The 25036-nt window shown below is 41.8% G+C and overlaps 1 protein-coding gene across 8 annotated transcripts in view; it reads left to right on the forward strand.

Annotated features, from left to right (window-relative positions):
- Hth (Meis homeobox homothorax) overlaps positions 1-22617 on the forward strand; it is a 425203-nt gene extending 402586 nt beyond the window's left edge. For 6 of the 8 annotated variants that reach the window (XR_014440459.1, XM_083108981.1, XM_083108980.1 and 3 more), the window contains 2 exons: positions 15425-15590; positions 15940-22617. Coding sequence is in view for 7 of the 8 variants with exons in the window: in XM_083108981.1 (XP_082965107.1) it covers positions 15425-15588 (164 nt within the window). In the remaining variant the exon portion in view is untranslated. The remainder of the gene's footprint in view (positions 1-15424; positions 15591-15939) is intronic. The other 2 variants (XM_083108986.1, XM_083108987.1) reach the window with 1 other exon arrangement.
- The last annotated feature ends 2419 nt before the right edge of the window (positions 22618-25036 follow it).

Here is a 25036-nt window from a genome sequence, read left to right on the forward strand (position 1 = left end):
AATCCGCGGCGCATCGTTTTACGACGTACAAGCTGTCCCTCTCGCGCGAGATTCTATTAGGTTTATATCGCGCGGAGAGAACTTGTATCACGAGGTTGTGCTCCAAGAAGGAAAGATACACTCGGGTAATACACTTCCGAGAGCGTAGAAAGGATATAGTGCAGGATAATGTATTATCACTGGCATCTCGTAATGAAAATAATTTAATTGAAGAAGTACCGGGTGTGTATAACTTGCCTTATGCATACATTATACGAGATCACGTCAGGCGATAATCGTTTTTTGTTTCCGGTTTACTAATACGTATGCTTCATTAATCACATTGAAGCGTGAATTACTATGAAATGTAGGATGAAATATCGATTAAGAGATAAAGATCACGAGCAGAAATTATAATTTTCAAATTAAGATATAACGAAAACTTGGCGAAAGAAAATCAACTATTAATAAGAGGTAGCTTCATACATTAAGAGAACATATTTGCCTGGTGTTCGTATGTAAAAAAAAATCCAATTGCAATATTTCGAAGCAGCGTATTACTCTCTTAAATTAATTCTGCATTCTCGCGATAATAACTTTAATCCGCAGACATTTACTGAAGGAAAAAAGTGTACCGTTGGTGTTCTTCTGATACGCTGCGCTACATATATACACGACGCTGTCTAACATCAAGACTGTATATAGTTACAGCGTCGGTAGAATCGTCGTCCCCTCACGTGCTACTAGAACGACGTAGTAAAAACGTAACAGCGGCACCGAAGTACTATAAAGCTGCGACCGTACGGTGCATTTCGTGACGATACCGCGATAAAAGGCGTCGTGCCCACCTCCACAATACGGTAGCCGAGATATATTTGTCGAGCTTCTTTCGAGGATTCGTCCTGATCTTGAAGATAATCAGTATCGAGTCACTGTCAAATTAAATAATAAATAATAATATAATTTTTATATTATTTGTTAAAATAAATGTCTATCATTATCTTCTGCTCGTGCATTGAATTAAAATTTATTTCAGTGATGTTACAAACATAATTATGGAATAAGTATTTTAATCTGTACGCTCTCTCTAGATGCAGTTTAATATAGCGAGATATTTGACATGACAATAATTAAGAAGCGAAACCACCAATGAAGCGGTTTCCCTTTGCAGTCGACATAAAGTATCCAATTACTACGCGGACAGTTAATCTCTCGGTGGGAGGATACGTTTAGCCTCTACTGACGAAAGACTGGTGGCCGCAACGATGACCGATCTATTCACTGATTTCTGTCGCGGCTCATTTCTGCGCGGCGCGAATAATTACTCTTTCCAAGTAACCGAGGCTCGCTATCGTCGTCTTCCTCCTCCTCGTCGGCAATAAACGACTTCCCACGAATTGCCTCTTGCCATAATCTCAATAAACATCGCTCATCTACGTGCGCGTACCTCCTCCGTTCTTTCGGCTTTACGAGTTGGCGTTTGTGTTAAACGCATGAGAGGATTTTCGAAGAAGACAGTCGCGACGTGTCCATCGGCGATGTCTTAATTGTCGGTTTTTCGCTTATTATTCGCCGCATTCCGTCTGCAATCGAGCCCGAGGATCAAGATGAGACGCGCGAAAGTCGTTGATCATCGCGTTTGTGTCGTTTGTCTTTTTCGTTCTTTGGCAAATCACTTTTGCATCATCTCATCTTTCTCGTTACATTCGCCTCTTCTTTCGCTTTCGCGGAAGCTTGATTGTCATTTATGACAGTCGTTTCGTCTTTCTATCTATCGGTGGATAATTATACTTACGATCGGTTATTTCGATATATTCCAGCTGGTTTACTGGATAAATTTTTTCTTCATGTATTTTCTTTTTTTTTTAAATATAAATAAAATACAAATAATGTATCGATAAATTATAATTAAGAATAAAAAATTCTAATCACGTTTTTAAAATACTTTTATCGTACAAAATAACTCGAAAAGCATCAAATATTGTGTCTAGTAATATAACACAGAAACGGACCCTACTTTCCTACAGATCTAGTCGCGGATCATTCGTCACGCATTCGCCGAAAGGCTCGGTCTCGATAACGTCGCTCGGTTCTTTCGTCTCTCTCTTTCTGTTTTCTCCCCTTCCCCTCTCCGATGGATATAACCACGTTGATTTGCGGAACGCGCTATCTAGCTGGCGAAGGTCCCTTGGAGCAGAATCTCCGGAATGAGCTAAACCAAACCAACATATAGCACATCCACTCCATCTCACTTGGCCGCTGTCCTTACCCTCCCCCCCTCCTCGCGTCGATGCTACTCCAACCCCCTTAGCCCGGTCTTTTTCAACCCCTCGTTCCCCTTAACGCTCCCTTTTTCGCCGTTCGTCGTGATCCTTCCTCTTCTGCTCAGCCACCGGATCGGCCAGCGTCGTCCCTTCCGCGAGGACCATCAATCAAGGTTGTCAATTTGTAATGGCGATTCTCTGTGTCCATCTCGGGGTGGGTCCAGACAGTCCACCCTCCACCTTTCTTCGTCTATCCTCGTACATCGGCAATCTCTCTGTCTCCTTCGTTTTCGCCCCCTTCTTCCCTCGCCATTCAGTATACGGCTAACTCGGCTTAAAGGAATGAAAGAAAGAGAGAGAGAGAGAGAAGGATTGTGGATTCTAGCTGGACACCGGCCTGCTGTAAACGTTCCGGCTGGCAGTGATGGGATATCGGTCGACGGAGAAAAAGAGAAAGCTCCACCGTCGAATTTAACGTCCCCCGTGGACCTTGGCGCGCTAAATAAAATGGATGTTCTGGGGTCGGGAATCGGGAGAAATTGCACGGTGGATCCCCTAAAATGTCACCGGAGGCGCCGACATGGACTGCTCGATGGTTGCTCCGACGCTGATGCGTCGAAACGCGTTCGATTTCGACCGATACCATTTGATTCCGCTTAAATGGACGGCCGCCCATTTGATCGCATCACTTATTTGTGCGAATTTTTCTTACTGAATTTTCTACCGCTTTTAAAATCTTTCAGTCCCCGTTTTCTCTCTTCAAATATGCATATTTAAAGCTATTTTTAAACCGATAAGAGTGCGTGATTATATTATTTATCCTGGAAATTTCTACTTCCGGTACATTATAAGCGAACAAACCGCGCGACTGATTTATCTGACAGCTTTCCAACTGCGCGTAATTCGTTTAAACGCAAACTCGACCGTGCTGTTGGAAGCCGGAACGACCGAAGGAAAGTCTGAGCTGAAAGGAAGAGCAGGATGAACGAGCTCGTTCGAGCGGCCCAAGTAGAGACGATTTCTTCCCTCGTCGTGTCCCCATCGACCGTCGCCAAGGTCTTTTTTCTCTACGTTTCGCGTCACGTAGACGTGATATAGAGTTACTTAGAGAGCCGATCCCCCGCGCATTACGGCCCTAACGTTTGAAAGGTGCCGGAACGGGTCCTCATACGACATAGATCATACGTTAATTGAAATGGGGTGCATGCGCGCCAGTCGTCGAATACAAACGACCGACTTATAGAAATGTTATTATTTGCTGCCGTACAGCACCATGGGGAGAGCATAACCAGGACACGGCCGGGCTTAACGGAGGAAATTGCGTTCCGTTCGTTCGTATCAACGTTTCGTTGAGCTCGGCGCGTAAAGGCGCTCGATGGAAGTCTTATCAAATTGGTCCTTTTCGCTGCAAATGAAGAAACATTGCCAATAGGAAACAGTAAACATTTATAGTATTATTATATATTTTACGTGGCAAAATAACGGTTGGTAGCATTATATAATTACATAAATATGCGCGATAAATTGTAAATATCATTCACAATACATCGTTTATATTTTTCATTCGTTTATTTTCTTCACTTATATAATTCATTGTACAGAGTCCTAATATTATATAGTATGTTATAATCAAGAGATTAATATATGACGAATATTACGAACTGGCAATAACGACCTTTAGTACAGCCCATTGCTCTCGCGTAATTACGAAGCGCCAGAAACTGCCGGCGGTATCGCGAGTCGCTAATACTCGGCTGAATGTAACAATAACTCGCGGTCGCCTCCCCTAACTGCCGAACTTTGATCCATTTCATGTAAACGAACCTAGGGTCCACACATTTCTCGTTACGCATAGCTAGGTATGTGCATGTATATACAAATATATATGTATATATATAAATTGGCACGAGGGCGGGAGTCGCTTGGACACGGAAATGAAGTCTTGGACGGTCACGATCGGTATGAAAAGATAAGGTCCGAGTTCTCGAGGGCGCTGGACAACGCCCTTTCTCCCTCGCTCTTCGAACCTCTTTTTCTCTCTCTCGCTCTTGTTCTCTCTCGTATACGCTTTCCACTCCACCAGCGAGATTTTTCATGGCGTGGATCGCGTCCGGTGTATCAAGCCATACCCAGAAGGCCTGGAGCTTCCACGTAGCACGAAGGGTAGCCCTATCTTATCGGCGTAGCCATAATAGCCTGTTCTATCTCATCTCCAGTCTCGTTGACCGTTTGCCCCTAGACCACTTTCGCCATCAAGGCTTTACCACGGTAATGGCGACCAGGAAGAAACCTGGCTGGCATCGCCGAACGCCGTGAAAGAAGAAAAAGATCGGTATCGTGAAAACGCATCAACCATATTCGCTGGACTGTTAAGTGGCTTTAGCGAGCATCGGATTCAAGATGCGCGGATCGTGCACCACGTTCCTTCGAAATTAAGTCGTTTGTAAATTATATTTCATTTCAGATATTGTCATCTCTGGGAATAAATAATGGATCAAAAAATTACGTTTGTAAAATTCATAAGTAACGCATTAAATTAAATTGCGAATTCATCGAATGATTTCGCTTTTCGTTAATTTGACGTGCATTATAGACATGCGTGAAATACGTGAGAATCTGCGTAGTAATCAATCGCGCGTTGCGGTAAAAGTCGAGTCGCAGAGCGCCACGCATTAACGAGGCTGATGGACTATTCAATCGAACGTAGCAACATCGGTTGCCGCTGCAACGAGCTTGATAAAGGACTTTTATGTAAAATGTGCATCGTGTCGATGATGTGCGAGACTTGTGCGAGACTACTCTTGGTTTCAGAGAGACGTGCTTAAGAAAAGATAGCAAGTTCAGGAGGAACATATTGAAGTTGACTAGCTATTAAGTATTTTTATCGCCCATCGGCCGGAGGTTCCGCGCGCCGTGAAATAAAGTTGTCTGTAAAGTGCATTTCATCTCTAGTTGGGGCCGAGTTGGCCAGGGTTCTATTAAGGAATGGCACGCTAAGTAATTACACCGTGTGATATCGGTTCTGGGATCGATTCTACCCGGAAAAAGTCGAGGAAAATCGTTATCCACGACGAATTATATTGCGCGTTTATTGGAGACGAAACGGAGGTTCCCATCGCGCGACATTTAAACGACTAGCCAGCCACCGCCGTCGAGGCTTATTTATGTCTATCGTAAGGAGAGACACTTCCGAGACATTTGTGGTTCTCATAACCTCTGTTTATTGACACTGTTAGGAATGGTTCCTATAATCCGCGCGGATCACACTTACGACTGGACGTGTCGTGTTAAAATGAAGAGCAGGTGCGAGTTTAATAGGTTCGTATTAAATTTTAATAATGACACGTATTGTATGCGTGTGTTTTATCTGTTGTTACTGTTACTCTTATACATTGTTGCATTTATAATTTCTAGATTTTATCGACTTGGAAATTTAAATATTTGCATATACATAAAGTCTCAAGAAAGTCTTCTTATCGTCTAGCGTTCGCACAAGTTGTAAAAATTAGCAGAGATAGATGTAACATTCTAAATATAATTAATGTGTCTTATATTTTAATAATAATAGCTCGTAATCGTCGTTTTATTTCATTAGCATTGATAAAAAAATGAATTTGATCACAGGTCGATCGTCATTATTGGTTTTTTATGCTCGAAGCAAAATGCAAAACGACGCAGACAGCAATATCGTAGATTCGCTTACATTGCCCGATTATCATAATTTATAGCCTATGGATTAATTAAAATATCTAAATATGTCGTACATATATAAGACGCGATAATATATACTCCTATAAAGAGAATCTTCTTAATTCCTTATGCTTCGTATCTTATAAATATTAAGTGGTTTATGGACAGTGCGAGCAATATTCTTCTTCTCTCATCATTCGGTCATTAATTATTTATCGCGTCAACTAAGGAGGCAGTCAGTCGCGAGCGCTCATCAGGTTTTATCGGGAAGACTAGGCGGGTTTAGCGAATCGCGGTACAACGCGCGTCGCGCTGACAGAAATTTATGTCAATTCACGAGGGCACCGGCGCACCATGGAAGGGAGGAGGGGGAAAATCGAGGCTGAAGAACTGGGTTAAAATATGCCAACGCCGCCGCGAGTCCGAAGAGTGGGGCAAATTAATTTCGGCTTGTCACAAGGACGATCATCCATAAATGCAGTAGCTTCTTTGTCCTCGCCGCTTCGTATGTCCCGCCCCTCCTCCCTTTGTTCCCGATCCGTCGACCAGCGTCTAACGCGAGAAAAAAGCTACCTCGCAATAATCGTGATTTATGTATTCATTACCGACCGGTACTTCGACGCGACTCGTTTGCGCTGTTTTCAATTGTCGGCGCGCAATATTTTCCCTCCTCGATACCGGCGCTTTGTTTCCAATTTTGGAGCATTTTTCGACAGTGCGCATTATTGCGCGACATTCCGGTCGTCGGTCATTCCCCGAATAGCTATTGCGATTCACAATTAGTACGAAATCATTCTTCGTTTGAGTACGATTTTTTTGCATTTCATCTTTCCCAACCACCGCGAACCATAGCGATTCTCTTGAATCTCGTGAAGCTCGCGTGAATTTTATGGCAGCGATTAAGATAGCTTACGTAAATCATTATTATTCAAAGAAGAGAAGAAAAGGTCGTAGAGTAGATTTTACGCACGAATGAATTTCGCTATTCAATGTGTCACGGGGCGAGCATTCGCGCGAGCGGCTTTTTGCCCGCGATCTCTACCCCCCGATGATTTTCGTTGCCAACGTTTCCTGGACGTTTCGCGGATGAGATATGCCCGTGCCTCGTAGCGGCAGCTGGACCGATCGATGTCCGCGCACGGTTAGTGGATATCCGAGTAGAGCGAGCAGAGAACGTCGGAAAGAACCGAAACGACCGGGCGAGCGGGGTGGACGTTAGGAAAGGGAAGTTGCTTGCTGGAGACAGCGGAAGAAAAATAGCGGAAGTCATCGACCTCCGAGGGGCTATATATCAGAGAGGGTCGCGGGAGGATGGTAGAGGGGCGCGGGTGAACGTTGTGTGCGAGCACTCTCGTGTACACGCACAAGTATCGCTTCTGTGTGCGGATAAGTGGAAAGGGTAAAAGGGGGCGAGTTTTCGTGCGATTCGCGAAGTGTACCACAGCGAGAGGAATGGGAACGAAGACGATGAAGAGCTAGGAGAACGAGAAGGATAGAAGGCGCGTGGGAGGTAGTCGAGAAGATGGTACGAAATCTAGGATAGTAGTCCTACCGTTTTATCATCTAACGGGAGGCCAGGACAATGTCAGTGGTAGTGATTTTGCTCCTTTCCACTCTTGTTCGCTCCTTCGCGCTGATTAGGTTTATCTTAAATGAGACTCCCTAGAAGACTTAACTCGGCTTGCCGAGTTACTTCGAGGTGCCTTTTACTCGCGCGTCCGGATGTGTCTCTGATTGATTAAATTCCTACAATTACATCGCGTCGTATATCACGGCACCGATTCATTCAGACGTTGTACAAAACCGAGATTCGAACAACGAGACGCGTCAAGATTGTCCTATGCTGGTGACTTTGCGTTAGCGATGCATTTCAGATTTCATTGTGATAAATGATCTACTGACAGCGGTAATTCAACATTGAAGTGACAAGGTTAATTTTGCGATAATATATGCTATCATTATGATTGTCGAACCCTGAAAAGAATCATAAATTTATTACATGTACGATATGATGTTAATACAATACCCATAGAGTAAGATTAATTATACTTTATATCACAGTCGTATTTAGATTTGTATACACGCGCAGTCTCTGTCTTTCTCTTCCTCTCTGTTTCTCTCCGCAATATTTTATCATACATTATAAACATATCGCATTAATATCAAATTATAAAATCTCCGCGCAAATCCAGATTTTAAGCGATATTGTTTCAAATATTAATATGAGCTCGTATGCATTATATTTCTATTATTATTGCCGTCATTATTATTATATTTGACATTGGCGCATGGATATAACGTCAGAAATATACAATGTAAATTACGGCACGCGCGCTTTGACAATGCAACGTAAATCCAAATAAGCGATGCGCAACAATGCCAAACGATTTCCGCAATTGTTGCCATTACCGTTTTAATCATAGCATTTACGATCACACCGATCTCAACAATGGTAACGCAGCCGAATCGGCGGAGATACATTGTTACTACGTCACAATACAACGACGCAACGACACCGATATTATTTTCCGGCTCGACGACATTATCTGCAATCACCGTCGAAATGAACAATGCGTGGAAGCGAGGAGAAGCGCTCGCGAATAAAAAGAGAGAGCCCGTAAAGAGCTCGTACAGAGAAAAAAAAGACAAAGACGAAGCGTGGATAGCAAATAAGAGTCATACGGAGTAAACAAGAGAAAGAGAGAGAGAGAAAGAAATAGAGAAACGGGGGGAAATATCGGGAGTAGGAGATCAGGCAGCAGCAGCCGGGCGGATGAGTTATTAGATCCGGCGTATCCGGTATTGCGTCGCGGATGACCAATAGTTTCATCGAGGGATTGTTGAAGGTTCCGGAGCACATTTCCGACTTCCGCCTAGCGAATCGTTCTTCCGCCTGTCCCTCCCACTTTTTCGTCTTCTTCTCGTCGTCGTCGTCGTCGTCGTTGTGGTCCCGTCGCCAGCTCCCGGAATCCGTTGTTGCGAGATATAAGAGCTAGTCGCGGAAAAACGAGAGAGAAAGAAAGGCAGGACTTGGATTCTTTCGACGTTGCCACTAACCATGACGATCCCTCGCGTTTCCTTTCTCTCTCGCTCCATCTCGTTTCGCCGTCTGCTCGCGCGTCCAGAGGGTAGTTTGGCTCTCGAAGGATATTGCCGCCCTCGTAGAAGCGTCTTCGCAACGATACCAACCGTCGTACGTTCTCGTTCCGCACTTCACGAGGAACGTTCGGGGCTTCCGGACACGTCGCTACTGTTTCGAGAAATGCCATTAGAGTAATAGGATGGACGTAAGACCGTGTATTTCGCTCTCTTGGTGCCGGCTGCATGGAGAGGTTTTACGCGGATGTATTGATCGATACTTAGGCGACGATATTTTCGTCCATTTACTTCCTAGTGTACCGGATGTGTCTAACATTCTTGCTTTTTTCTCCTTTATTTTTCCTCTCTTCTCTCTTTCTCTCTCATATTGTGTGCAAACATAATTATTTTATAAATTAAAAATGAGTATTAACAGAGTATGTATTTATATACATATAAATTTGTAAAAATGCAAAACGTTTTCCACATTTCTCATATTTTTCCTCTCACTATCTATTTTTATCATATTGCTGTAGATAAATATTATTTTACTTATTTTCCACATTCTTAACTAATTTCTTCACTTTTATATTTTTACTTGCGACATATACGATTTCTTCTCGATTTACTTGAAGTAATCTCTTTAGCTTACATGATATCATATTACTAGTTTATAAATTGCACAGGAGAGAGGTTCGTATATTCGATTATTGCTTGCTGTGAGAAAATACACAAGGCTTGGAATGTGCAGGAATAAAGTCTCCTCAAAGCTGTTTCAACGGTATTATCATACTGTACTTATTTTACCGGTAAGATATTTGCATTTCGCATATATATTCAAGCTGGGTTCTTGGGACCGATGTAATGGAACCCGATAACGCGCACAGCATGACACATTCGAAGAACATTTAATCGAGAATATCTGATCAAAAGGTGGGAACGCTACGCTGATCGGTATAATTGAATTAATAAGCGTCACGGAATAAATATCCGCAAAGTGTTACGAGTTGTCGGATTCATGAAAGTGAAACCCGACAATTTGCTCGACCCGGTTTAACCGGCTAATCCTTCGCGCTCTCCGAGCTATGCCGCAGCTTCCAAGTATTTCTTCGTGGACCTTTTCGTCGAGCACTTTAGTACTCTGTGCCTGGTCGCTAATTAAGTCGTCAATTCCGGGTGGCTCGTTGGGAGGACGAGGTGGAACTTAGGTGCTTCCTTTAAATCTTGAGTGGAAGTTGGTACTATACTCGGCCACGGTGAACTCCGGAAACTGATGGTTGTTACTTAGACTGCTCATATCTATCATGGTTTCCCTCGCTCCCTCCCTAGGCGTCCTCGCTACTTCGTCTCTCTCTTTCTCTCTCTCTCTCTCTCTCTCCTCTTCACCCCTCTCGGCGCGCCCATTCGCGGTTTTAGCACCCTCCTCCGCGAAAGCTCCTGGAAACTCTGTCAGTAACGTTAGGTCAGGTTATACCGAGCCCGCCGGTGAGGAGGAGAACTCGGCTTGAACTCCGACGGAACTCTGGACGGAAACTCGGCGTGAACACTCGGCGTGTCGTCGCCAACTAAGTTGGGGAGCGCCACCCACTAACCTCGGTAAGGATTCCTCGCTCGTCTAGGAGGCACCGGTGGCAGCCAGAAAGTCTCGACCACCTTACACGCCTCCGGTACCTTTGGCCCCTCCGCCTACCGCTATGACCGCTATGAACTAGGCATTCAGCCACCGGCCGCAACCATAAGTTACTACTAATGTTGTTCCCGTGTTCCCTGGCCGAATTCATCGGAAGGAACGGCTGCCTAATCTTGTAAAACTCCCGCACAATTTCTTTCATTAAATCCTTTGATTATCAAGTATAAAAATAATTTTTATGTAAAGTCGACTATTTTATATTCGCCACTTTTTTTTAGATAGATTTTAAATTATGAAATTCTGATGTCATATTTGACGTATAAGCGATGGATAAAAAAAAATATTAAAAACATCTTAGGCTTCGTATAAATTTCAATATAACGATGCTGGAATATCGCGTGCAAACATATCTTCTTGCGAGATACTTCTTTCTTGAGCTTTTACTTATTTTCTTCTCCTACTTCGAAGGAAGTAGCGTAGCGTCTCGCAACCAAACTTCGACGTTCCACCACCTCGAATGAGTCTGTCGCGAAAGTTTAATTAGATCCACCTTGAGGCAATTCCAAGCCCTTCTGCCATCGGTCGCCGCAGTAGCAAGTTAATGAGTCGGTAGCAAATTTCATTCAGTTACGAAGATAGTGCTTTTAATGAGTCTGAGGAAAAGCTCAAACTATCATTTCGTTCAGTTATTACAAAATTCGATCAATTTTATTACGTAGATAATTAAAACAATAAAATATTCCGTATAAATCCTTTCTGGAAATATATTTCCTTCGGTATATATTCTATGTAATTTCAACTGTAATTACATATACGGCTATAAAATTTGCGCCAACAAAATGAAATATACTCAAACGCATTTCATTTTATATTCAACCGTTACTGGAGCGACAAAGATTCTAAAAAGCTATTTTCACCATGAACGGAATATCTTCTTTTTTCAAGACTTAACCGGATGACGATTAACGGTCTCATTTTCCACCATATCCCGCGGCGAATTCGCTTAAGTAAATTACCAGTGTCATAGGGTAGATACTGCCGGCTTTCTAGCTATCCCGCATGACGACAAGCGGGGACGGATGCCAGGGGGGGATGGGTAGCTTTGTGGATTTACACGATACAAGCGAAATACAAGCGGCGAACCGACCTCGACCGGGGAACTTTATTGCATTACGCCATGCGGCGTTTTTCCTGTCGTCGTGCGGTCTCGTTGCACCATGGGCTCTAACCTCATCGAATTGACCCTCTACTTTGGCTTAGTCCGGGGACAGAAATAACGTACTTCGTCCTGCGGCATCCGGCCCGCGTCGGAGAATCAACGAATTCCCCGGATGGCTCTTGAAGAGCGGCGCGAGGATTCCCGACGCCGTAAGAACGGCCATTAAGGCGGTGATAATAGCCGGCGATAATTCGCCTTTGTTAATTAAAGCGTAACGAGGCGATAGCTCAAAGGTTTCATATAGTGGATCCGGCTACGCGATCTTCATCTTTGATCCTCTGCAATGCGACTCATGATTTATTCACAGGAAATTCCCAGGACGCTTTTATAGATCCCGATATTATCTTGGGGCAAACTCGACGGGGATTTCTTCTATTACTGTACGAGATCAATCAGTTAATCGCGGAACCTCTCTCCTTCTTTTCCTTTTTTCTCCGTTTTATTTTTTTAACATTTAAATATCGCACATTCAAATTCCGCAAGACTTTTATTTATACCGTAAAAGTATTTAAAATTTCGTATAAAATTAAACTTACATATCTAATCCGATTTTTCGATATAATTCGATAGAATTCAATTATATAATAATATTAATGGTCGTTGTGTAACTCATATTGCCAGGCGAAACAGCCTTTTATCGCATACAAATAATTAACCCGATCTAATCGAACTCAGTCGCATTCTATTTGAAAAGACTTCGCAATTTGCCGGCGAATAGAAAGCGACTTCGCGAGAAGGATCCTCGCAGATAATAGCGATTACCTTCCCTCCCCCTTGGCCGCTACCCGATCAAGTCTCTCGCTTCTCCGGTCGACGTTGCAGCGCTGCAAAGAGAAGAGCGATTCCTTAATTTCCCATATTGTGGCTCGTCCCGGCTATCCCAGGGCGCCCCGCTGCGTTATAGCGCGGTTTAATCACCCTACAAGCGCGCATCCCTCGTTAGCGGGATATCGTACCCGCGGTGGCTATAATATGAGGCTACATTCCAGCGAAAGATACAGCATGCCAGTGCAAGACATTTTCACCGTTCGCGAGCAACGTCTGGGGCCTGCCATTGCGGAATCGGCAATAACCTTTTGACTTCTCTTTGCTGAGAAACGGGGAACGAATCGGCGCCGTCGCGCTTTACGCGGATTACATATCGGATAGCTGGCATTTCTCAGCGAGATATTACGCAACGTCTGCTTCGAGTAAGCCATTTTATTCCGAGGCGATTTTCTAAGATTTTCGAGCATGATAATTCGATCCTTTCATCAAAAATTGAAGTATTATCGTTTGATTTTTTACATTAAAATTGTTGTATCCTTTGTTTCATATCTATAATTTATTTATTTACTTTTAAACGGGAGAAGGAAATCGCTTTAATATAAATAATTATGATTACAAATTTCTTACATTAATAAAGGTTCAAAGAAAACTAACGGAAACAATGAGATAATAAACTAAGAGACATATGAAATAAACAAATTTTAACAAATATCCGATTTAGGGGGTTGAACGATAGAAGAATAATTTTTATTAAAAAAATATAGGAAATTTGAGATGATAAAATATAGACTTTTCGACATGCGCGAGAGTAAAGAGAATAGAATCATACTTTTAATGCAAAGAGAGTTCGACTTTTTTAAAAATAAAGAATTATATATTTTGATAAGTAGGATGATATAGCTATTCTTTGTATTCAAACCTATTATCTTCACGTTTTTCGAAGGACAGCGATTTGGGAGACACCGTTGAAAATATTCATGGATGTGTCGCGATGTCGCTGGATCTATAATGATCCTTCATGCTTGCCGAGTAGGAAGGAGGAATGGAGGAAGAACAACTACATCGAAAAGCATCGCGGTTGAAAAACACTTCCAAGGAAACCGAAGAAAGAGACAGAGAGCTCGAAGGAAGGGGGACGCTCGCAATAATTGTGATTTACGATTCGGTCGTTGGCAAAGTAAAGCGCGGCGAGTTCGTTTGAAACGGTAGCGACGTATTTCGCGAGGCAGAAGAACTCGTCGGCAGGATCGGGATGGAGAAAAAGGTGACGGGGTACGGCGAGCGCGAGAAGGGGAGAGAGGAAGCGAGATCCGCGGGCTTCCTGCTTTTTGACAAATCGCTGATGGAAAATCCAGCGAACCGTGGGAAACCGCGATATACGATGCCGCCAACACGTCGGCTGGCCCCGCGAATCTGTGAGAATAGTCCCAACAGTAGCGAGTCTTAATTGGCACTCTTTACCGCCCGGAACCGACGACTTAATTAGCAAAGCTTGTAATTCCGCTGTGCGCAAGAACACAGAGAGACCGGCTGTTTATTAATGTTAAATATATCCACGATATGTTACGCTGACCGATATAATGGTCGTACTCGATGAAATTCGCTAAATTTTAAAACGAATTGTTACGTAATCTTTCGTTTTTTTTCAATCTACAGAAATATTCCCGGCGGTTTGTAATTTAAGGATTACGTGCATTTGATTACGTGAAGTTTGATAAGTTTTTAGACTAAAAGTGTACGCAATATCGAGGGACGCAGGTTGGATTTTAGCATAAGAAAGGCTTAGCGAAGTATCTCACAATGGGCACCATTGAGCTCTCACGCATTGGATCTCGCCAACACTCGTTTATCCGTCTCGTTCTCTCCATCCTTATCTCACTCGTATCTAGTTGCGCGTGTATTGGCGTAGAGGGTAGGACGCAATCAGTGCCCTTGATTTATCGTAGCAATATACATTAAGATACCGACATTAAAACTAGGGGAGTCTCCCGTGGATTCCGGGGCTCCATTACCGCTTAGAATAGAGAGAGGCGAGCTGTCGTCACGTTGCATCGAAATGCTTGGGCGAGAGATTGAATTCTCAGCTGCGCTTGATCCGTTCGACATTTCTGAAATTAATGGCGATCGGTTACTTGTGGGCGGAGGAACGTATCCCTTCTTGCTCATTAGCAATCGCGAAAACTGCGACAGTTTATTGGCCAACCGGATGCACATCAATGTTATCGATAATGAAAAGAAGATTGTTAAACTGCATGAATATTCCAGCTAGCATTTGTAATAAATAATTCGAAATTTTAATAAAAGGGCACACTATATACACTACATCACTTATTCACATCGATATCGTCAATGTCACGAAAAACCTCTTGTAAATATCAATCCATTATAAACAGCATCATTCTTAAGCTTTGTACATCATGCTGCAAAGTTATTTGCGTATTACTTAATAAATTATTTTAATATTTCTTTCGAGAAATTTATTTCTTCATCACGCTGGGCGAAAAGGCGAGCTGGGACGGCTTGCCAAGAGCAATCTGAGCTTACGATACACATAAGTCTTCGGAGTTATCAGAGACGTGATCGTGACTTTGGCGAATCGTATCACACGGCTCCGTCGCGCCCTTCGATGCGCGCTCCTCTCGATCTTCCTCATCCTACCTCTTTGCGAGGGGGACCGAGTATCGAGTGGTCATCCAGTTCTCGAGTTCCTCGAGAACTTTGGAAAGGGTCGCGGCGAGCTTGTCCAGTACCCGCCTGCCAATTACGGAACAGAGATCTAACCGTAGTAACGTGTAGTGTTTCCACCATTGTCTGCAGGTCCGAGCGGGGCATACAGTCCGGACGCGACGATGGGCTACATGATGGACGGACAGGCCGCCAGCATGATGCACCGGCCGCCCGGTGATCCTACCTTCCATAATCAGTACCATTACCCGGAGTACTATGGACATCACATATAAAGGTTCGTATTGTACAGATGCTGCGACTGTAATCATCATTTGATCGGTCTCGCATTAGAATATAGTATTCGTTTTAAATGGATCAGCTTGTAGTCTAACAGAGTTACAAAGATAAATGGAGATATCGTCGATTAATTTATTATATAATTATTGATATATTTATACAATTATTTATACAATTATTTATATTTGTATTGAGATATTCATCTTGCATAAAAAGATATTAATATATCAGAGTTACAAAAGCCAAGTAGATTGTTAACTTTCTTAAATAATGTATATTTATATCTCTTTAATATTATCAAATAATCGAACCGTTAGATTGAAAATCGCCAACGTTACGTGTTACAGAAGTACTTGCAAAACGGAACGGACGGTGGAATGACAGCTCTAGCAACATGAGAAGCATGACGGGCCTACCGTGTCCCAGGCTGGCACAGACCAGAATCGGAGGACAATGACGATCCATTGATCGCCAGAACGATTTCTTGCCATGCCGCACGTCGAAATCCGTGACGCTCGGGTGCTCGGGGATGAGAGGAGAAGACACGAGGAAAAGAGAAAGGGGCAAAAGGAGCGAGGTTCCTGGTTCAAGGAGAAAAGACGTGGCGGGTGAAACGCCGCGGGAGGCCAACGAGAAGAAGATCGTAGAACCGTCGAAGGAAGAGAGATGGTTATACGAAATGGAGTGAAGTAGCTGCAGAAGCGGCAACGCGGAAGGACACGGGGAGAATGAAGCCGCGGCTTGGTCTGGAGAATGACGCGGTGAAATTCATGTGATTGTTCTTTGTACAAATATCGCGGTGTAATATTGTAGTGATTGAAGAATTTAAATGTTAAATTTTAATACGGTCGCGATCGAGATATATTAATAAAATATAAGTGATATATAGGCAATTTAGCGGGCATGTACATTAAATAAAAAGAGGTAAACCCCCCCCCCCCCCCCCGGTGCTCGCACGGAATAGAGAGTATGTTCAAGTGCACAGACGATGCAAGAGAAGTATAAAAAGAAAGAAAGAGATATACCAAGCAAAAAATGGAGGTATACATATATATATTTACATGTATGTATGTATATACATATACATATATATAATGCATACACATACATATATATGTGTATATATATATTATAAATAAATATAAATAGCGAGACACAAAAGATAAGTAGAGAAAGGAAACAAGATTATTAAATGACACGGTGCAGATGTTTAAAGATATATAAAAAGAAAATGGACGCGCAAATGGAAGAAAATTAGACCGAATGACATCGACGCGTGTGCCGGACTCGAGCGTCGAACTGCATATATATATACATATATATATATATATATATATATAGGAGACATTAAAATTTGTACAGTTATTAATTATAAATGAATTTACTAATTAAAGGAAAATATATTATATAAATATATATTTTATATATACATATATATAAATATATAAATATATATTTATATATATTATATATATGTATATATTATATATATGTATATATATACAACAGAATAAAGAAAAAAACGTGTGGCCCCCGGTTGTAATATAAATCGAGCATTGTAGTTGGACTGGGACGATTATCACGATATATTGCCGACGCGTACTAGGCGGGAGAAAATTTCCGCGCAAATCGAGAGAGGAGAGCGGGAGACGCGAGTGGCGCGAGTGAGAGAATATACGCGAGATAAACGTACAGAGGGATTCTAGATATAAATAAAAAACGAAGATATAGATAACAGTGAGAAAGAGAGAAAGGAAAAAGAGAGGATTGACGCTCTTCGTCGTGCACTCGATGACGCAGCGATATCCCTCCGAGAGTCCCACCCTCTAAAATCCCAACCCAATCCAACCCCCGCACAAGTGACATACACTTATACACACACTAAGACACTCAAGTTCTCTCAGCTTCACAGAAATATACATGCGTATATGCAGTCCCATCGTATACAACACACAACTACACAGAACATAACTCCCCCCACGACCATAAGAATAATTAAATGGAAGTACACGCGCGTTTACAGTTTATTATAATATATTCTGTATAAAAAAAATAGTTAATTCAACTGTGAAAATAAGATTGAGAGAGAGAGAGAGGAAAAGCAGGATTCGATTGAGAGGACCTGTCTTGCGGACCCACGCTCGTTTTTCCGATACGCCGATTTTTCTTCTACGACGGAAAAAAAGTAGAAAAACAAAGAATCTTGGACAGATCGAGAAAAACGATTCGTTTTTGTGGTTTTATTTCTCTTTGTTTATTTTCACGAAAATCTATGATCAGAAAATATGTCAGAGATGCAAAGAAAAAGAAAGTGCATGGGCGAAATGGCGAAAAAAAAAATATATATATTTACTATGCTTATATATGCATACAAATATATATATATATATATATATATATATATATTTATCATGCATACATACTAATAACGTTATTTACATTCTAATGGCTTCGAAATGCATATTTCATATATTTTATCAAAGATTCGCACCAGTTGTCTATTATTTTTCTTTGTTTCTACTCGAAATACGACATAATTTTCGACAACATTTCGACAATCGTGAAAGAACCAACACACAAATTCAATTAATATATTCAATTAAAATTTGATCACGGAGAGATTCGCTGAATTTTCAATAGAAATCGAGACGCGAGTATATCGATTCATAATATATCGAATCTATGACTATAGTTTACATCGATCCCTTTAATATGTATATTAATTATAAATATTATATATTTGTATTAAATTAATCCGACAATTTAAATATCAATTAATAGGAATTCATATTAAATTCATATTAATTGATTGAATCTAATCAATTGTGAAACATGGAATAATATAAATTTGATAGGAATATAATATACATATATAGTACTTATCAAGATGATCGATGTAAACTAAATCCATATCAAGTTCTAAAGTTCCGTCGAATTCTTAAAATGATTCGCGATTCAGAGAAAGAATGTAATCGACGAAATTTCACATTTTTTATAAGGTCGTATTATCGATCGACATATTTCTATCAATCTATCAGACAAGGTAAAATGTCAATTGAGATTTCAACGAATCGCATATAAAATGAACGAAAAAGAAAGGAAACGATTGTTGAGTTGTTGTTATTATATACGTTTCCGTGATCACATGGGTATTCGTCGACGATTTAACCCTCTCTTGGAACCAATTAGCAACGAATCCGCAGCAATGGGGAGCCCCTTCGAATTTGACACTTTCCTTATCCTTTTCTCGTTGACAAGAACGAATCGGTATTATATCGCCGCGATATTATCGTCTCCTTCCTTCGTTCCTATATGTGCGCGTCATTTGCACATACATACATACACAAAAAAACACACACACACACATTTATTCTTATCATTATGGCCGATCGCAAAATGCAAATTTTCGTCTTTTTATTTTTGATGCTTTTTTTCTTCCCCGCTTTACGCGTCCCTTTTCCATCATCGGTATTTCCCATATTCTCTGTAATCTTCATATTCGTTTTGATGATTATCGTTTTTTTTTTCGGACATGTTAGTCACGAAGGCGCAATCGAACGAAGGAAGAAGTAGAATGCAATCAATCTCCAATCTGTATTTATCTCCTCCAATCGCTTGTCCCTCGTTCCCTGTTACGATATTTTGGAGGAATCTCTATATTTCTATACGAATCTTATCGCGCGCGCGTCCTTGATATACGTAAACATGTTAGCGAGCAAATGATAGAGAGATTAAGAAAAAGAAAAATGAACACGCGAATGTTAGGGAACTGGAGCGAGGGGAAGAAGCGTTTTTTCCGATGAAGGGGAATGAATTTTCGAGAGACCTTTATAACGCGATAGGCCAGACACAGAGCATGTTTATTAAGAGAAAAAAAATTTTAATGAAATTAAAACGTCGATTATATATACGTGAGTGCAGATTCACGACGAATAAAGGGTACGAAATAATAAAAACGTCCCTCGTTAACGTCACACGCGTCATCCGAGGACGCGTGTCTCGTTGATCTCTCGACGATCGAGACACGACGGTTCGTTCGGAAGGATGGATCGTCGGCACCATCCTCTCTGATCGGACGGGGGGCGCGAAACGAGAGGATGACACGAATAGAGGGAGCGAGAAGAGAAAGAGCATAAGACAAAAATTTTATCGATATTTTCAATACGCCCGCATACACGCAAATCTTGTATAAAAATTTTAATGTAACACAACTGCTCTTGTCGAGAGCCGAGTGACAACGCGTCGGTGTTCCTCTCACAACATATCTTATATTCGAGATCCAGGACAATTCCAGGACAACAACAAGGATAGGATGATCCTGAGGCCATTCGATATCTCTCGCGGCTAAAGAGGAACGCCGGCATTGCACGTTGTGTCTCGCGCGATCGGCGTTCTAGTATACTAAACAAAAAAAAAAGAAGATAACCCACGTATACCGAAAGACTCAGGTGTGAGAGAAGTCAGTATAGCTACGGTCCTGATTAAATCGGAACAATTACAAGAATTCGTAAGTCATGTCGCGCCGAGCGAACGCACGCGCGTGGCTCCTCTGCATGAGATGCGCGCCGATCGATCATGCGAGATCCTCGATCGCCTCCTCTTCCACCTCCTTCCGAAGTAGGCAGGTAGGTAGGTAGGTAGGAAATGGTACCAAGAGAAGGATTCCTCGATCGTAGTAAATTCGAGTCGAGTCCTTCGACGCGCCAGCTCTGTCGTCGGGGAAATTAATCGCGGATCTCACCGCGACCAGGATGAAAACGGTATACGATAAGGCAGACGGGAAATTGTATACGTTATGCGCGAGATCGCGCCGCCGAGATTAGATCCCACGCGAGAGAAGAAGATGTCTCAACTTTCTCTCTCTCGATGATTTTGATGAATTTAAATTTCGTCTTGCTCGACATCGATCCTCCTCCGCACGCGCGAGAACCGATTTACGATGCATGGATAATTTCGGCGCGCACGATCCTTGATCAAGAACTAAAAGAGATTAATTATATCTATATCATAGTTATCGAGAACGAGACAATCACAAGAAATATACTAATCGATGATGATCGTCGACGCGTTTTACCTGTCGTCGCGCGCAGCGTCGAGGACGACGGCGCATTTTTACGAATTATATTTGTTGAACGATATATTGTTTAATTTTGTTGAAGCTCCCGTTCTTTGGCCGTGCACGACGACACGTTAAATCATATGCGGTCGTACAAGAGCGATCGATTTCCCTAACGAAGGACGGCGCTTAAAGGACGCTTGCAGCGTTCGCAAAATTCAATTGCAAAATAATCTGGAGTGCAGCAATATGTAGATTTACGTTTTCACTTCGTATTATATATTGCAATTTATTTATTTATTTATTTCTTTTTAATATTATTTGCAATATCAACACAAGTGCAAACTTAATTTAAAGGAATTAATATAAGTCGATGCGATATTTAGCAATCTACCGAAATTAATTCAATTAATTAATTGCAGCTTAATGGAGATAAAGGGAAATTCGAGAAAAACAAGATTCATTTTAAAAAGAAATAAAAAATAAAATACGAACACAAAGAGGAGATCGCACGATCGAGTACGGGCGCGAATATCGGCAGACTTGAGCGAAGACCGGAGCGACCGGACGTCGTATTGGCTGTTCGTTTTATAAATGAGTTCACTCGATTGAATCATCGCCTTAAAAATGTATACGAAGTAACAGTGTAAGGTCTATCTAAGTAATAATCATGTTAGAGGGTAAATCATAACAAAGATTTTATGAGCGACGACACGAGCGAGGCACGAGAACGATGAGAGAGGACAACAGTAAATGCGTAAATGCATGCGTGTGCGCGTGTAAGTGTGTGCGTGAGCATACGTGTATGTTTATGTGTGTATGAAAATGAACGAGTGGGATAATGCGAAAGAGGGAAACGATCGAAAGGAAAAACGTGGAAAATGCGTGCACGAACAGTAACGAGCCAGAGTGATGGAACAATGTATAATTATTGTGTAATTACGAACGATAAACGAGATAACGGCTACGACGTCGACGATTGCGACGATGATCATAATGATGATGATGATGATGTTGAGGACGACGAATCGCGTTGTCGCGGCAAAGATCACAGCGATCATCTTTATGATCATAAAAGCGATCATGATAACGCGGTCTGAGAATCCGATAGACGAATGATAGCGATGAGAGAGAGAGAGATGTGTATAGTAAGCTAAAATTTTATTATATCGATATGGAATCAGATTTTTGCGTATTGACGACCTATCGACGCCCTTAAGTAAGAAAACGAAGAAACTTCAAATAAATTAAAACAAAAATGAAATGAAATGAAAATTGTGTTCTGCTTTGTAAATCGTATCGCTCTTCGATATTAACTTACGATTGTGATAGTGAGGAAAGTGTGTGTGAGAGAGATGAGTGAAAGAAAGGAGGGAGAAAACGTACGAGAACATGTGGGCGCGCAGGAAAGCGAGAAAAAAAATGTGATTACGATGTAGTTATGTATGGCAGCCGAAAATCCTTTCTACGTGCTTATCGCGAACCGAGGAGACGTGCTCGTTGCCCGGATTGTACACTCTCGCGTATACGAAAAAGATAAGGGTAATGTGAAGAATAAAACGTGGCGATCTGCGAGACATCGCTGGTCAAGAGTTAAAACGGAGGATCGAAGAGTGGGACACCGCACGTTGATGTAAAGTATTAAGTATTATGGGACTACGTGCATACATATAGTTGTACTAAAGGGCGCAAACGTCTCGAGCCATCGCGTACCGAGATACACGTACACCACACTAGAAACATGCACACAGTCACAGACACTTACACGAATGTAAGGATACAGAGACGAAAAGGATCACACTCGATCATTTGTGTACTTGAACTGATCGGTTCTGTTTCATTAAACTTACGGATGGAACACGTAATGACGATGAAAAGAAAAACGATGTCAAAGAGGTGGTCTATGTTAGAGAGTGTCCATTGTATAGTGTTTTTTGAAACGTGAGCATTAAATGCTACATCTTGTGTACACTCGCTGTGTTGCGCTTCATTATGCACGCCCGTGAGAAAACGTCGCGACGCTGATGCTGAACATGGATTAATCTCGCTTATAATTTGAGAGAAGCGGTTCGGTCACAAATATGATTACTTTTTAACGCGTAAGTCACTTTATTTATTTAATTTCTACGTCTGGTCACACTCGACATTCTCATTTCCGTGGCATAAAGTAACACGATAAACGTAGATATTGAAATAATTATGATTTTTTATTCGAGCATCACACGCGTCTCGCATTTTGTCACGAGTGTTGACCATGTTCCAGTACCTAAAGCTCCTTTTTCGAGTCTCTCAATATTTTAATATTTAACTCGATTTTCAAAAAAAAGAAACTAGAAACATATATACACTGCATTTTGTTAAAATGACGGATGACGTATGGGTAAATATCGAAGGCTGTGCAACAGATCTCGTTGAAGAATCGTATGACAGCGAGGAGATACTTCATCGTCGCTTAAACGGAAGAGTAATCTGTAGAAGAACATAAAATCTTGTCAAGACCGTCGAAAGCGGCGACATCGTCGTATCAAAATCGACGAGCCATTCGTTTGTATGACCGACGTTTTATAGCTCGGAGATCTTGGCGGGATAGGTGGGCGGAGGGTTGTTAGTGAGCTGTCGATGGCTTTGCTTTGTTATCCGTTACCACCATCCCCGGAGTCGCTCCTACGAGCTCGAACTGGAGCTCGAGCGAAAGGGTGCCGTATAAAACATACATTTGCGATCCGCACACATCCCCTGGACCGAGTCTCCTCCCCGCATCTCTTTCTGTCTCTCGGTGTACTGCCTGTTCTGAAATATGATAGGGCGGCTGGAGGGCTAGAAAGCACATCGCGGTGTTGCTGTAGGTGCCAATTACCGCTGATGGTTATTCCATGGAAATGGACCTTGTTACGCGGCCAACGTCGACAATCGGGGAAGGTACCAATTATTTTTGCTGCCATCGATGCTTCCTGCCAGGCGTCATCTGACAAAAGCGCCGAGTCGGCGGTTCGCCCGGCGTCGGTGCCAGAAGCTCTAACGAGACACCGCGTGATGTCGAGGAATGCGCGACGATCGAAATTTTCCGTCCCCTTTCCTCTCCTCCATTTTGTCGCTGAACAATCGTCCTATTTGATCTTTTTATTTGATTTAACTATCTTCCATTGGCTGTCATTTTCTGAAATAGTTGAAACAAACATTAATAATTTTGGAGCACAATGGTGGTGGTGTTGCAGAAGATAATCTGCATATCTAAATCTTCATGTTATTAAAAGGACATAATGGCAATTTCCTTCCATTTACCTTTATTTATTAGTATTAAACTTTACTTTAAATTTAATTATGTATATCAAGACTTATGGATTATATATAACTATAAAAATGTCTGTAACTAATCTTTGTTTTAATTTATTTCGACGCATCTTGATTTAAAAATACAAAACATCTCCTTAAAAATATATTTCAATCAACATCCATTACAAAACCAACGCATTCAAAAATAATAAAGAAACATTATTCAATCTTGAATTTTGCTCTACTTTCCTTGCTTCATGATTAATCGAACGCGACCAGTACTGACGTTTAAATTATCTTTATATTTCGTCGTAGAGCATTGTTAAAAGGAGCCGATGGAAGGGACGAAAGTTCCGCGAAGCTTTTGGATTCGGCTGCTCATTCGCGAGGCGGGAGCAATTTCTACATTAACCGGTAATCGCGCGCCGGTAACTTTAATCAGCCGTCGAAGCAGGCGATCCGTGAAGCCGTTAGAAAGTTCGTCGAACTAACTCGGTCGTCGTCTAACGCGGTGGTGCGCGTTAGAAAGCCGGTAATATATTAGACGCGGGAAGGCCCCGCGAGCAAACAATCTCGTAATGGCAGGACGGCACGGCTGACTGGTGGCGCGGTAATGAGATATTAGAGCTGAGCTTGGCCTGCTAGAAGGGAGCGGCCACTTCGGGGTAGTAATGCGCGATAGGCGCCCGTTTATGTCTCACGGAGCCGGGGGGTTGTTATTACGTAGCATTGCCGGGACGAGGGCTAGTATCGTTTGCTCTCTCTCGGGACACGATTACGACGCCGTGCTACCTCGATCCTCACTCAATGCGCACAGCTCCGATCGGGAAATTGACACCGTCAGAAATGAATTTTCAAGCCTCGGTGTTCAGTGTGCTATTCACTTTTTACGTGTCTTTTCTCGTTATTTTTTTTTATTTTTAGCGTAATGATTTTGCATAATTTTAATACATTTAATGATTAGCATTATCAGTTGTACATACACGAATAAAACATTATACAAAGTATTTTTATAGAAAAATGTGTTATATAAACTTCTTATTATATTATTATTATTTATGATACAATTTGTATATTCCTATTATATCTTTAGAGAGATTACATGGTTTAATTAC

The sequence above is a fragment of the Camponotus vicinus genome, unplaced genomic scaffold (assembly GCF_025532165.1).
Source record: "Camponotus vicinus isolate PSW18456_S1 unplaced genomic scaffold, iyCamVici1.0 SCAF_9, whole genome shotgun sequence".
Classification (NCBI taxonomy): domain Eukaryota; kingdom Metazoa; phylum Arthropoda; class Insecta; order Hymenoptera; family Formicidae; genus Camponotus; species Camponotus vicinus.